We start from the raw sequence: 13,888 nt of genomic DNA on the forward strand, positions 1-13,888 counted from the left end.
CAGCCTCAGAAATCCACAGGGGCAGTTCTACCCTGTCTTATAAGGCAGTGAGTTTGGTTTGTTTGTTTTTGTATAGTACAGTACATTATACAGTACAGTATACTATATAGTACAGTATACAGTGTACTGTATATAGTAAACAAGGTAGCCAGACTCACTCTTACATTATTTAACAGTAAAATGTTTGTAGTTTTTAAAATTATTTCAGATAAATACCTTAGAAGTAAACAAAGGAATGTAATTTATCTTACATCTGCTACCTAGAGGATAAAGAAATGAAGGGAAAAAATGTGTCTCTCTTTTTAGACCAATAAAGTGTTTCTTCATAATGTACAACAATTAGCATACTTAGTTTATCCTCTGAGACCTTCTGGCCTTCCTCTACAGTAGCTCAAGAGAAGATGACATTTGTGGCATGTGCCTGCGTCATGCCTGCTCACTGCCATCGACCTGGCTCTTGGGGACCCTAAAGGACAGGGTAGAACTGCTCTGTGGGTTTCCAAGACAGTAACTCTTTGTGGGAACAGAAAGCCATGTCTTTTCCCTGGAGCAGCTGGTGGTTTTGAACTCAAAACCTCCAGGTTAGCCGCCCAAACACATGCCCACTACGTCACCAGGGCTCCTGCAAACCTCTGATGGTTGTCATTATTTTCTTCCGTAACAAAAATACTGCGATGTGAGTGTGAAAAACTTCAGGAAATTTCAAACACTGAAAACATCTAAGTGGTAAGACATTTCACCTTAATAGATTATAATACTGAATTCTTGAAAATCGCCTAATTACTTGAAAACTAGATAGGATGAGCAAACGTCACAGCTGAATAAAAATGACAAATGACTTGCAAATCTGCCTTTATTGATGCTTAAGCAGTTTCAAATACATTTGGAATCAGGTGGAGAATGCGAAGCAGTGTCTTTCGAGCTTGCTAACAGGGACCAAATTGAAAAGAATGAGGAATGGAAAGCTTTCTCAAGGAAAGAGCTAATCCTTCCTTAATGTTATTAGCTCCACAGACGAGCTCCTGGAAACAAATCAAGTGGTTCCATGGCTTTAGCCCACAGCCACGTAGAAAAGCAGCTACAACGGCTATCGCCAGGGCATTAAAAGGTGGGCAGCACAAGCCGCCAACTTCAGAAAAAGCCATTAATAAACACAACTTAAAAATGAAGACGTTTTCCCAAAGAGAGAACACAGAGCCTTTCAGTACCTTGTCTTCCCTCATCATTGGTAAACAAACCAGCATCAGTGCTGCTGAGACTGCTGGAGTCACTGGAATAAAGAAAAAGAAAGGAACAGATCAAAAGAACAATTGATCTCTCAGTCGTAAAATTTTAAAGAGACATGGTGGCTCAGAGATGGAACTTAAGCCTGGCAGAGATCTCAAAGAAAATAAGATGATTTTTTTTAATCAAACTGCAAATATCCTGGTTCCATTAACTACAGAGCATATTATTTTTGGCACATAAAACCACAGGAATCTAATGGGACCCTGACAGCAAACCAGATGTGACTGCCAAGGAGGTGCTGACACAATTGATGCGTTTTATGATCCGCTTTCATCAAATGCTCACTGCTCCTTTCTTATGCCATGCAATTCGGAGTGAGCCCAGAACACCACTGCTATGTAAATGTGAAAAGTCTCTATCAAAAGCCCACCAAGCCTTTCTTCAGCACATGAAATAAAAGGCCTATGGATGCGCTGCCGCTTCATAGCCACATTTGCAAATATTCTGGAAAAGACATTATTTAAGAATTCACAACAACTTTATAGATGATTTGGCAAGGAAGGAGTTTGCAATAACGGCAAACCATGAAATCAAAGTTCTAGTGGATCCGCATGAACCATGATTGTGATCAGGATTAACACAGGGGTACAGAAAGAATACTACCATACAAATTCTCAAGTGAGACCATCACATTTAACAGAAAAATGAAAACAGCAACTATTTGGCTGATAAGAACAAACTGGCACTATTAGTAATAATAATTAAACATGACTTACATGAAGTTTTAAATAATTAAAACTATTTTGACAACTAGTAATATACTAATAAACTTGGCCTCCATGATGAAAATTGGATTCTCTCGTGTGTGTTCTTCTTACTGTAATAGTTCATTTTAACCAATCAGGAAACCTCTCCATGTGACTCTTTTTCATTAAACTCATTTTCAATTAACAAAGAGAAGTTGGTAAACGGGCTCACTTAAAAACAAACCAAAAAAGGCAGTCGGGAAAAATTTTAAGGAAACTCAAGAAAATTGTGGGGTTGAGAATAGATCCATAAGGATTCCTTAGTTGGGACAAATGTCCACAGTAGTGTCAGATGTTAACAAGCTGATGCAAGGTGTAAACGGGCATACAAGAATGCTCCACCTTACTACCCAGGTAGCTTTTCTGTGAACATAAAAATAAATACTCTAAAAGGATTGGATTTCTTTTTTAAATGTGTGTGTACAGGCGCGGGGAGTGTAGGAAAGCATTCTTCTATTTTAAATTTTTAAAATACTACCAATCTTTGGTTGCATTTCAAGGCCATCTATGGGACAGCACCACCTAAATTCTTCCTATCCCTTCTGTAATCTCCTCCTGGTTTTTCTCTTACAATGTGTCTCTTTTCTCTTCTCCCTCTCCCACTGCCACACTCTTAACAGCAAAAAAAACCTCCAACGTACTGCCTTTGAATCAATTCTCACTCGTGGGGACACTACCGGACAGGGTAGAACTAACTGCTTCTGTGGGCTTCTAAGACTAAATCAGCGGGTCTCAACCTGGGAGTCGTGACCCCTTTGGGGGTCCAACAACCCTTTCACAGAAGTCACCCGATTCATAACAGGAGCAAAATCACAGTGATGAAGTAGCAATGAAAATAATGTTATGGTTGGGGGGTCACCATACAGGAGGAACTGTATGAAAGGGTCGCAGCATCAGCAAGGTTGGGAACCGCTCCTCTAAATCTTTACAGGAGTGGAAATCCTCATCTTTTTCCCAGAGTGGCTGGTGGTTTTGAACTGCTGACCTCACTCTTCTTACAGAGAGAAGGAAATCACAATTCCTTTCTAAAAATAAGCTCCCAGTCCTTAATGATCCCCATCTTATTTATACGTATGTTTACATATATGTAAACAGCAGCTTTATTTCCATTTCCATTATTTACATTGGCAATTCACTAGTTGGTGCATGCACAACATGAAGTGGTTGCTGGGGCCAATAAATCAGAGCAAGAACTTAAAAACATGCAAGTGTTCCATTCTCAGCCGCCTTCGGTCATTAAGACTAACCCACAGGGTCACAGCTTCCCACTTTTGTTGGTATGACTTTTTTTTTTTGGTGTCAATAATAAATTTATTTTTAATCCAAAAGCTGACATTGTTCAGGAAATTTTAACAGGTTTAGTTAAAATTGTTATAAAGTTGGACTGCTGAAACATTTTCAAGTTTTAAAGCACATTTTTAGTGCAGTTTTGTTGTTGTTGTTGTTTTTGGTATGACTTTTAAACACAGAACTCGCTCAGATGTGAAGACACTGCATGAAGGTTTGCAGAATAAAGGTATGTACAGAGATCCCAGGCCCTCGCCCTAATCTCTTCCTTTCCTGTATATTATCTATACTTGAAACCTAAGCATCACCTGAAAGTCTTTCTTATTCAACCTCCAAAATACAGTCAACACCTTACTGACTGTAACTTGAGTTTCCTATTCAACAATGTACACAAGCATGCTTGGTTTTATTGTTTTGCCTCACTGTGCTTCACAGACGGTGCATTTTCTACACACTGGAGGTTTGTGGCAAGTCCGAGTTGAACAAGTCTATTAGCTTCTATTTTCCAAAGGTGCACACTTCCTGTCTGTATGACACACTTCAGTAATTCTAACTTTTTCATAATGCTATTGCATACTTAATATAGTATAAACATAACTTTCTTTTTTTATTTATTTTTTTTAATTTTTTTATTTTAACAATTATAACTTTCATATGCATGAGGAAACAAAAATATCCTTGTGACTCATTATATTGATATTAACTTTATTGTAGTTATTTATTGTATTGTGCCTATGCATAAAATGTTCCATTACATCAGTCATTTTTAGCAACCTGCGAGCATCCTTCCATTTCTGCCTGCTCTTTTCCATTCATCCTAATTTTCTACCCCTTCCTGTCCTGCTCACACTGCCTCATAGGGTCACCTAGGTGTCAGCATTGCCTTGGTGGCAGTGAGCGAGTCTTGCCTTGTCAAAGAGCTCTGGTGGCACAGTGGATTACACACTACATTACTAACCTCAAATTCGGCAGTTCGACTCCACAGCCCCCTCTGAGGGAGAAAGATGAGGCTTTCTGCTCCCATGTGTATTTACAGCCTAGGAAGCCCAAAAGGGTCGCTGAGTGGGAATCAACTCGCTGCCAGTGGGTTATGGGCAATGGGTCCTGCCTTTCTCAGTCTGGCTTCTGGGCAAATTGACTACAACTTTTTCAAGCTGCTCTCAAATACTTATTCTCTATATCACAGCCATAATTCATGTCCCATCAAAGAAGGGGCTGAAGGCGAAAGCTAACCTCTGCTGCCAAGAGTCTGTGAACTTGAGAAAATATAAATCTAATTAGGCTTCCTACAAGGTTTCGAACCAGTTTGTTTTGGATTGGACTACCCCCCCTCATCCCCCTGCTGAGACTTTAATGCAAATTAAATGAACTGGTTAGAAGGCCTGTTTTCTTAACTATTAAACTTCTTTACAGGCTTCTCATCACCTACAAGATGAAATTCAAACCGTTTAACAAGGCACACAGGTCCTCAAGAAATGTTTACTCCCTCTTTATTCTCAAGTAATAATGAGTTATAGATCCATACCCACTACTCTCAAGTCGAGTCCAGAGACCTCATAGGATAGAGTAGAACTGCCCCTGAGGACTTCCGAGGCTATAATCTTTATGGAAGCAGATCATCACATCTTTCTCCTCCAGAGTGGCTGCTGGCTTTGAGCCAGTGACCTTTAGGTTAACAGTCAATTCTTTAACCCCTGTGCTACCAGGGTTCCTTAACTATATATACTTTCCCCAACATACCACATTTGCTTACAATCCATGCTCTTGCACAAGGCAGAAGTTCCTTCTACCTAAGAATGCCTTCTCCTCCCTTGATCTGAAAAGTCGCTTGAAAAGCCCCTCCGCAGCCCCTTCCACCCAGTACATTGCATTTTCATCCCTGGCTTGCCTGGCGATTCTAGACCATGAACTCACTGATGACAGGGTCTGTCTTAGTAGTTTTGGTAAAATCAGTGGATAGTAAATAGTTGTCACTTAAATGTTTATGAAAAAACACACACACAATAAAATGTAACTTGTTGAAATCAACTCCAAGGAAAAGTATCACTTTATATTAGGAAAGCTTTGATGGTAATCTCAAAAATCACCTCTACTTGGGGCGGGGGGGGGGGGGGGGGTTGCCTTATATGTTTAAAAATCTTTTTTTTTAATGTGTGAAACTTGTTAGGGCACAAGAGAGTTAAATAAGAGTGTGGTAAATCAAATTCCATCTCTCCGGTACCAAATGTAAGGACCGAAAGCAATTCTACTGCACGTGCAGTACTTCTTCCCCGATCCTTCCCACCCAGGTTAACTCGGCTCTCAAGTTAAAGCGACACAGTGCTCCAGATTATTAACTTCATCTAAGACTTCAGATGTCAGCCGCTGCAAGTCTGGGGGGGGTCCCCCAAGACACCTCTCCTTACTGACTTGCAGACGATAAATTGTGGGTTTTTCCACCACCTCCTCAGGATGCTGACCATAAGCTCCGGGGTCCCCAAGGCTGCCCTTCACTTCTGACCAGGCTCCCACTAGTTTCTTGGATGCCATATTCACTAAACTGAAATCACACCAAAATAACACTACTCCTACAATCAGGTTTATTACAGCACAAAGGATACAAATGAAGAGGTGTATAGGGTAGACTGGGTAGATTCTGATGATTTATTTCCCACATTCTAAAGAGTTACATGTTTCAATGTCTTTCACCAACCAGGAAGCTCCAAGAGCTTCCCTGTCCAAAGCTACATCATATCCATTTAACGAACTGAATCAGCCCTCTTCCTCTCGGTTTGGGCTGAAAACAAGCGTGAGTCTTTCATTTAAGGTTAGCCTCCTCCAAGAGTCACCTCATTAGCATAACTCCTTAGGTGTCATTTGGAGCTCCAAGACTTCAGATATGGTTTCTTAGAAACCAAAGACAAAGACCAAATTTATATTGTAAACCCCATAATAGGTGAATTTGGAATTAGTGAATGTATTTGTAAAACTGTGTCAAGAATAAAAACATCCTCGTAGGAAACTTGTACCCCCGTTGTTTGCTTTAAGGTAGCCTGGTTCTACCTAGGGCATGCAAATATGTGTTGTAATGAAAATAAATGAATGGTGGGTGTTTCACCTCATTTTCCTTCCAGGGGAGATGTTGTCCTAAGAAGCAGATCAACAGAGGCAGACATCCAAATAAAAGAGGGGCTTGGACAATCAATCCAGAAAGCAGATAATCTAACTGTAAACAACCCAGAATTGAGTAAATTATGCCCACTGCTGCACACCTCCCAGTAAAAAAGCAAGACAATTATTTCAAAGGAAGTGACAGGTCCTCAGTCAAAATGGTCCAACCGTGGCATACAATCCTCATGGCACCTTTCTTTGCACAGAGGCAGATACTGCAACTTTTCAAAGGATTCGTGAAACCTTACTTTATGAGGAAAACATGCAATAAACTATCTCTAAGAAAAGGATGTTTTTATAAACTTACCAGGTTCTACTCATTTCTGCAATCATATTATAAGCCAAAAAGAAGAAAAAAAATAGATCTGTAGTTCCCAATGATTGGAATGATCCAAAGCCTACAAATTAAGAATCTTTTTTTTCACCAACTATTTGTAGGGTGTGGTGTGTATGGGTCCTGTCCCTTCTTGGGTTTTGGGTTATTTTTGGTTTTGTCTTGGTTTTGTTCCTGGTTCATAGTTCTGCAATTGGTTTTAAAGGCATGCTCCAAAAAGATGAATCGTGTCAATACCTTCTCATGCTCTGCAGGTAGCAAGCATAACTTACCTTTATGGAGAAAAATGATCATTCACATTTCGATGTTGTTAAAATAGTACTAAAGACTTATCACTGTGGTATATCTGTTTTCCAGAATGGACCACACTAGACTAACGGGAAAAGAGCCATTGTGCACCCAAAGACCCAAGTGGGCAGCAGAATTCCTGGTAAGCTGAAGAAGGCTTTTTAAAATAGCCAGGCCACACATACAAGTAGTGATGGTCATAGGCTGATCCATCTTGACACTCTAAAAAGAACCAAGAATTAAAGCACTGTAATTAAAGAAATAAATATGTATCCAGGGCTCAAGGCTATAAACATGCTGTGATTCAAAAGCGAATTCTTCTTTTCTATGGAAAAATCCATCCCCAGTTCTCTTGTAGCTGAAAAACGAAGTGACTGCAACACAACCAAAGACAGTAAATCACAGAAGCAATTTTTTGTGCCAAACATCATAAATTGCAAAGCTATATAACCAGGTAAATGGTAATATCACTATCATGACCATTTATAATTATTTTTACATATAATTAAAATACAAAGCCCATTCAACCACCATTACTGACAACATTCTTAAATGCAGGGAATAAAAAAGGTCACCTTTCACTCATCAGCTCATCGGACACTTTTTGCTCTTCATATTCCATTTTGTCCTTATTGCTCTGGCTTATGTCCTCACTGTCCAAAACGACTCCTTCGTCTTGGATTTTTGGCCCTTGTCTAATTATTTTCAATCTCCTTTTTTTGACTTTGTTCTTGGTGAACTCTTGATACTGGTAAGCCCTATCGTTATCCATGTCCTGGTCTCTACAGCCTTCGGGCGGCTGGGTCATTGTCCGCTTGTTAGAGATCCCCTGTGGCAGATCCACCGCCATGCGTTTGACCTTCCTCCTCCTGCGCAGCGTCCTGTTCCCTAGGTTGTCCAGAGTGAGGTCCGACTCGTGCCACAACGGCCTTTTCCCCCGAAGGTTATTATTCAAGCTTGACGATGGCCTGCGCTTTGCAACCAACATTTGGTCGTCAGAGTCACTGTGATCTTTTTTATTAGTAGTGTGATTCTCTCTATAGTCCTTGCTTGGCTCTTCTAAACTCGAATCGGAGCCTTCACTTAAGCAGTGGCCAGTCTCCCATGGATGATGAGCGGTATAGGACCTCCGTTTTCGCCCTCTCCTTTTCCTTGCTTGCCGTTTCAGAGGGCAGGAGATACTTCGAGAATGGTCTCCCGTTTCAGCAAATCCACCCCGAGCTTGCTCAGAGCTCTCCTCCAATGCAGAGACAAGATCATGAACCAGTTCTTCCATGGTTCGACTGAAATGCCTGCATTGTGTTATGGAGAGAAAAAAAAAGGAGAGACTATTAAACTTGTGTTCTATAGCATACAGAGGCGCCCTGGGCCCAGTGCTCAGCGGTCAACCAACAGCTCCATGGCTCAAACTCACCAGCCTCTCGATCCAGGGGAGAAAAGCCTTGGAAACTGCCCCTGCAAAGATTAGTCTAAAAACCCCAGGAAACTGAGAGGGTCATGCTACTCCGTCCAATCAGAACTGACTCTCCATGGCAATGAGCCTGGACCCGAGCAGACAATTCACTCGCATACTAAGACATGTTTGAAAGCCATTTAATTTTCCTATGCAAGGCATCAGTCTCAAACAGCCTAACCTATTCTCAGTCCTTTCTTCGAGTGTAAGTTTTTTAATTAAAGAAGATACTTCAAGATAGAATAAGAACAATTCTAGCCATAAAAGAACCCAGTATTATTACATTTTCACTGTGTAATTATGCAAGAGTTCATTTTGGCTCCTTTGCCTACACCTGCACGAGTAGAGATGGCTTTCTCTAAGCATTTCTACGTAAAGAAGGATGCATGTTAGCACGTGACATACTCAGGGTCAATTAATATGACCCTTCTAGCCATAGTCCTTATGTGATCCATTAAAAAGTCTGGACTCTGTGCCTAAGGTTATAATTCTATTTTGAAGAGAGGTCTCTGTTACAAGATTAAAGTAACCTTCCTAAAGAGTGTGACTTAAGTTTTCCTTGGGTGTATGTATGCTCTGCTGAAAGACAAATCCAGACCTCAAAGCCATTCAAGAAACGGCAGGAATTTCACAAGCAGGAGCTCTGTTGGAAGTGGTGTAGGTTGAGGCCAGAGGCGCCAGACTGCAGCACAAAGGCCCTGGGGTAGACCAAAGGGGCTTGCAGAACACGAGACAGAGCATATCAGCAGCACAGAAACTACAAGACGGAAGGAAGCACAGCAGCAGGCTGGCTGAAAGGCTGAGGGCTGGGGACTGTGGAGAGCAGCTGCTGGAGGCTAGTGACAATATCCTTGCTGTTCATTGGTCCTGACTCGGAACCTACTAATTTCCCTAATAAACAACCTCAAATGAGCGTCTTAACTATGAGTTCTGCGTGGCCAATGCAACAAATTCTCAAAGCCAGCGTCGAGGATGAGTGCCATGGGAGGAATGGCTAGTGTCAGGACGATGGAGACCGGAGGCACGTCTGACTCCAGACTCGTGGGAAGGCAGAAGAGGTCTGAGAGGCCCTCTGTACCATTTTCACACTGCCACGACAGGTAGCCAGAAAGATAGACAGATGTTTTCAAGCTGAGTTAGTATGTATGAACAAAAAGTCAAGCAGATACCATGGAAAGGCCTGGCAACCTGCTCCCATAAAGATTAAAGTCTAGAGAACCCCATAAGGCATATGAAGTTGCTGTGAGTCGGAAATCAACTTGGCACTCGACAACAAAACAATAGGCATATATGAGATCTGCCACGCTGATTTCATATCCCAGCGAAGTGGAAACTGTGTACATTCACATAGACATACTGACCAGCGCCTCATCATCTAAAGCGACTCATCATTTTTCTTACAATTCAATCAAAAGCAGTCTCGGACTTTTTTTTTTTAAATCAACTCACTGCTATCAAAATATTTCTGGCCCATTCCCCCAGTGGTATAGTGGTTATGCGTTGGGCTGCTAACCTCAAGGCTGGCAGTTCAAAACCACCAGGCACCCCATGGGAGAAAAGATGAGACTTTCTATCCCCATAGAAAGTTACAGTCTCAGAAACACACAAAGGGAGTTCTACCCTATCCTATAGGGTTGCTATGAGTTTTTTCAAAGAAAGTTGAAGTATACTGCCAGTGAGGAGATTCTCCACTTTTATCCAGAGTATTCATCAGCATTTCTAAATTATAATGGCCTTTTCCAAATCCAGCTCCCTCAGATACTAAGTCAGTTGGCATGACATAAGGTTCAGGCAATCATTTTTATTTCTCAAACTTTCACTGTAATTCATTCATCTCTTTCACATGAAAGCCATGGGCCTTCAAATTGTCTTCTAGATGCACCCAGGGATCAAAATATTTTCAAAAGTCCTATGGAGGCCTTACATGGTTTCTAGGAGTCTTTACGTGTAAAGCTGTTAATCACAAGGTCCGAAGTCTGAAATCACCAGCTGGTCCATGGGAGAAAGACGGGACTTTCTCCACTCCCGTAAAGAGTTACAGTCTCAGAAACCAACAAAGGCAGATCTACCCCAGCCTATATGGTCACTATGAGTTGGCAGCAAGTGTGGTTTGAGAGACAATAAAAGGATAGGCACACATTTGTGTAAAGGGCCAAACAGTACCTATTTTAAGCTAAGCAAGCTGTTGGCTTCTGTAGACAGCAGCTTTGGAAATCCTGTGGAGCAAATAGAGCCCACTCTATTTAGTAGGCTCTCTAGGAGTCAGTATCAATTTGCCAGCAATGAGTTTGATTTGGCTTGTTTTTCCGGTTTAAGCAGGCCGTTCTGTCTTTGTAGTCAACTCTGCCACTGTAGCTGTGAAACCATAGACATGGTGTACGGCAAGATGTGATTTACAGTCAGGTGACAGTGAGCTATCGCTTGCTAAGCCCAGCTCTGGAGTCTCTAGAGACATGGACTGTGTCAAGAGCCTGTCATCTCCGGAATCTGCAAATGCTCTGTAGCCGCTTCTCAAGCCTGTGCTTATACATTAAGAACCTGCAAACACACTTTCTAATTCAATAGAATTTACCATTTAAAGTATATGTACAGTCACACTTTGAAGTGTTTCACCTCATTTCCTCTTCACAAAATTGCCTTGTTACTGGGTACATGAAGTGCAGACATACCGAGATTAAGGATAATTTCCCCAACAGGACCAGACACAACTAGATAGTGGAGACAGGAGACAAACTGAGGCAATCTAGCTACAGAGAAGGCATGCTTACCAAACTGCAGCCAACAGCTTTGCATTTTCCCCATCTTCCTCCGAAGGAGCCCTGGTGGCATAATGGGTTACATATTGAGCTGCTAACTGCAGGGCCAGCAGTTTGAAAGCACCTGCTGTTCCCAGTGAACGATGGGGTCTCTACTCTTACATAAGAGTTAGAAACTCACTGGGGCAGTTCTACCATGTCCTGTAGGGTTACTATGAGTCAGAATCAACCTGATTGCAGTGAGTTGGGTTTTTGGTAACACTGGAGAGGCATCTTGCTGGTGTGGTCGGGTAAGCACTGGATTATTGACCACAAGGTTAGCAGTTCAAACTCACCACTCATCCTCGGAAGTAACATGGGGGTGTCTACACATAACAATTTACAAACTCTTAAATCAACTCAATGGCAGTGGATTCTGGTTGAAACATTAGCAAAAGTTAGTATGTATATCCCATTCAATTGGTTGAAAGTAGCAATCCACTCAAATTAGTTTTAGGTATTGTATATACTTGAGTATAAGTCAACTCAAATATCAGCCGAGGCACCTAATTTTACCACAAAAATTGCATTAAAATGTGCTGGAAAACTGGGCTTATATACAAGTATATACGGTAAAAGGTATTGTTGTTACTTATACAGTTAATGAAACCTAACCAGTAAGATGACAAAGGATGACATCAAAACTTCAAAGCCTCGCTTAAGTTGTGTCAGTTACATTGAATTTATATCCTGTTTCTTTTAGGAGAAAATAGCATGCTTTAAATATTTCAATTAGAAAAGGTCAATTTTTTCCACATCACACAAAGTTTAAGTCACCTAAACACTACTTTAAAAGCATTTTTGCTTTTGTACAAGTCATCTAAATACAAGGAAATATATGCGTGTATCTATACATATACATATATTGGCATACTACTCAACAGTTCAAATCACAATTTCCTACTTCATTTTCAACTAACTGGAAAGTTTTCTGCAAATTGATCAGAAGCAACAATCTTGTTAATGAGCCGCTAATATTAAAATCAGTTAACATGAAGTTGCTTTACTATTATCTCTCAGATAAAAATGGCGTTGGTTTGGCCTCCCAGAAATAAAGGCGCTATCAATGACATCACATGATCAATAACTCAGTATTTTTTTTTTTGCCTTGGCAGCAAGTTAAACACGGCACTAAGACATTTTTACCCAAAGACATTTTCTTAATTAAGTCCAATCTTATTTGAGGGAAATTCTGGATACATAAAACTTTTCTGTACAAAAATCTTTACTTAATGAGCATCCATATTTTTATGGCTCAAATTACACTAACAGTCAGTGAATTACCTTTTAGCTAATTTGGGGTTAATTCACATTTATAAAACAATTTTTCCTCATTTCCAATTCATCTGCAGATGAGATCATTCAGGAATAATTAGCACGGGGTATAATGTAGAAAAGAAGAGCTTACTCACAGCTTTCTTAAGACACTCTAAATGAAGATCGTCTACAAAGCCAAACTACAGTGCCATGATCTATCCAAATTTTACTCCGTTAAGAAAATAACTGGAGAACATAATCACTTTGGTGTTTTTCGGGCAGAATTAGATTATACTGAGCAGTATTAAATGTACGGTCAATCTAAAACTTGATGCCTCTTTATTTTCTTTTTAATTTTATGTGATTGCCTTGCTTGATTTTTAAATTATATCTAAAATAGGTTTACTAGGAGAAGGTTACTTAAAAAGTGCTACTTCGAAGTGAAGGGTTAGCAGCATGCAGTACATTCACAATGTGAGGTGTCCGCCAAAGCACTTTGCCGCTGAAAATAAAACCAGTCCCCACTGAACATTTACTGCACGCTTCCTGTCCCTGCAACCTCCGGTGACCATCAACCCACTTTCTGTTGCTATGACTGGCCTGTTCCATATATTTTATACAAACAGAATCATAAGCTTTGTGAGGCTCCCTACAACTGTATGTACCTACAGGCTTACATTCCAAAAATTAAACACACACTCATTGCCATATAGTGGATTCTGACTCATAGCAACCCGAAAAGACTGAGTAGAATTGTGCCTTCTCAGTTCCTTGGATTTTAAATCTTTATAGGGGTAGACAGCCTGATCTTTCTCAGACAAAGAGACTGGTGGATTTGAATCGCTGAACTTGTGGCTAGTAGCTCAATTTGTGGTCTACTGTACCACTGGGTCGCATCTATACATAGATACAAATATACATGCATATAACCTTTTAAGATTGGAATACGATTTGGCTGTATGTGTAGATCAAAAACCGATACACCGTTTTGGAATAAGCTTGTTCATCTTCTAGGCAATAAGCATTCAGTAAAATAGTGAGTTGCTCTCCTTTGTCTCTTTAACTCCAGGCTCTAATTACTTACAAGCATGTAGGCTTGAAAGTGAGGATCATCAATTGTGTAAAACAGTCATTCAAGTTAGGATTGCCTTTCAACGTTTTTTACTTCAAGGAAGAAAATTCAAGTAGCTCCTTTAAGTCCAATATAGAGCATCTCAAAACCCAAAAGCCATCGAGTCGATTCTGACTCAGAGTGACACTGTAAGGCCGTGTAGGGCGGCGCCTATGAGTT

The 13,888-nt window shown here is 40.6% G+C and overlaps 1 protein-coding gene across 3 annotated transcripts in view; it reads right to left on the minus strand.

Moving 5' to 3' along the window:
- GPATCH2 (G-patch domain containing 2) overlaps positions 1-13,888 on the minus strand; it is a 181,386-nt gene that overhangs the window by 160,918 nt on the left and 6,580 nt on the right. For all 3 annotated transcript variants that reach the window (XM_075530380.1, XM_075530374.1, XM_075530389.1), the window contains exons 2-3: positions 7,668-8,384; positions 1,209-1,270 (exon numbers count right to left, since the gene is read on the minus strand). In XM_075530380.1, coding sequence (XP_075386495.1) covers positions 1,209-1,270; positions 7,668-8,384 — 779 coding nt within the window. The remainder of the gene's footprint in view (positions 1-1,208; positions 1,271-7,667; positions 8,385-13,888) is intronic.

Source organism: Tenrec ecaudatus, chromosome 1 (assembly GCF_050624435.1).
Source record: "Tenrec ecaudatus isolate mTenEca1 chromosome 1, mTenEca1.hap1, whole genome shotgun sequence".
Taxonomy (NCBI): domain Eukaryota; kingdom Metazoa; phylum Chordata; class Mammalia; order Afrosoricida; family Tenrecidae; genus Tenrec; species Tenrec ecaudatus.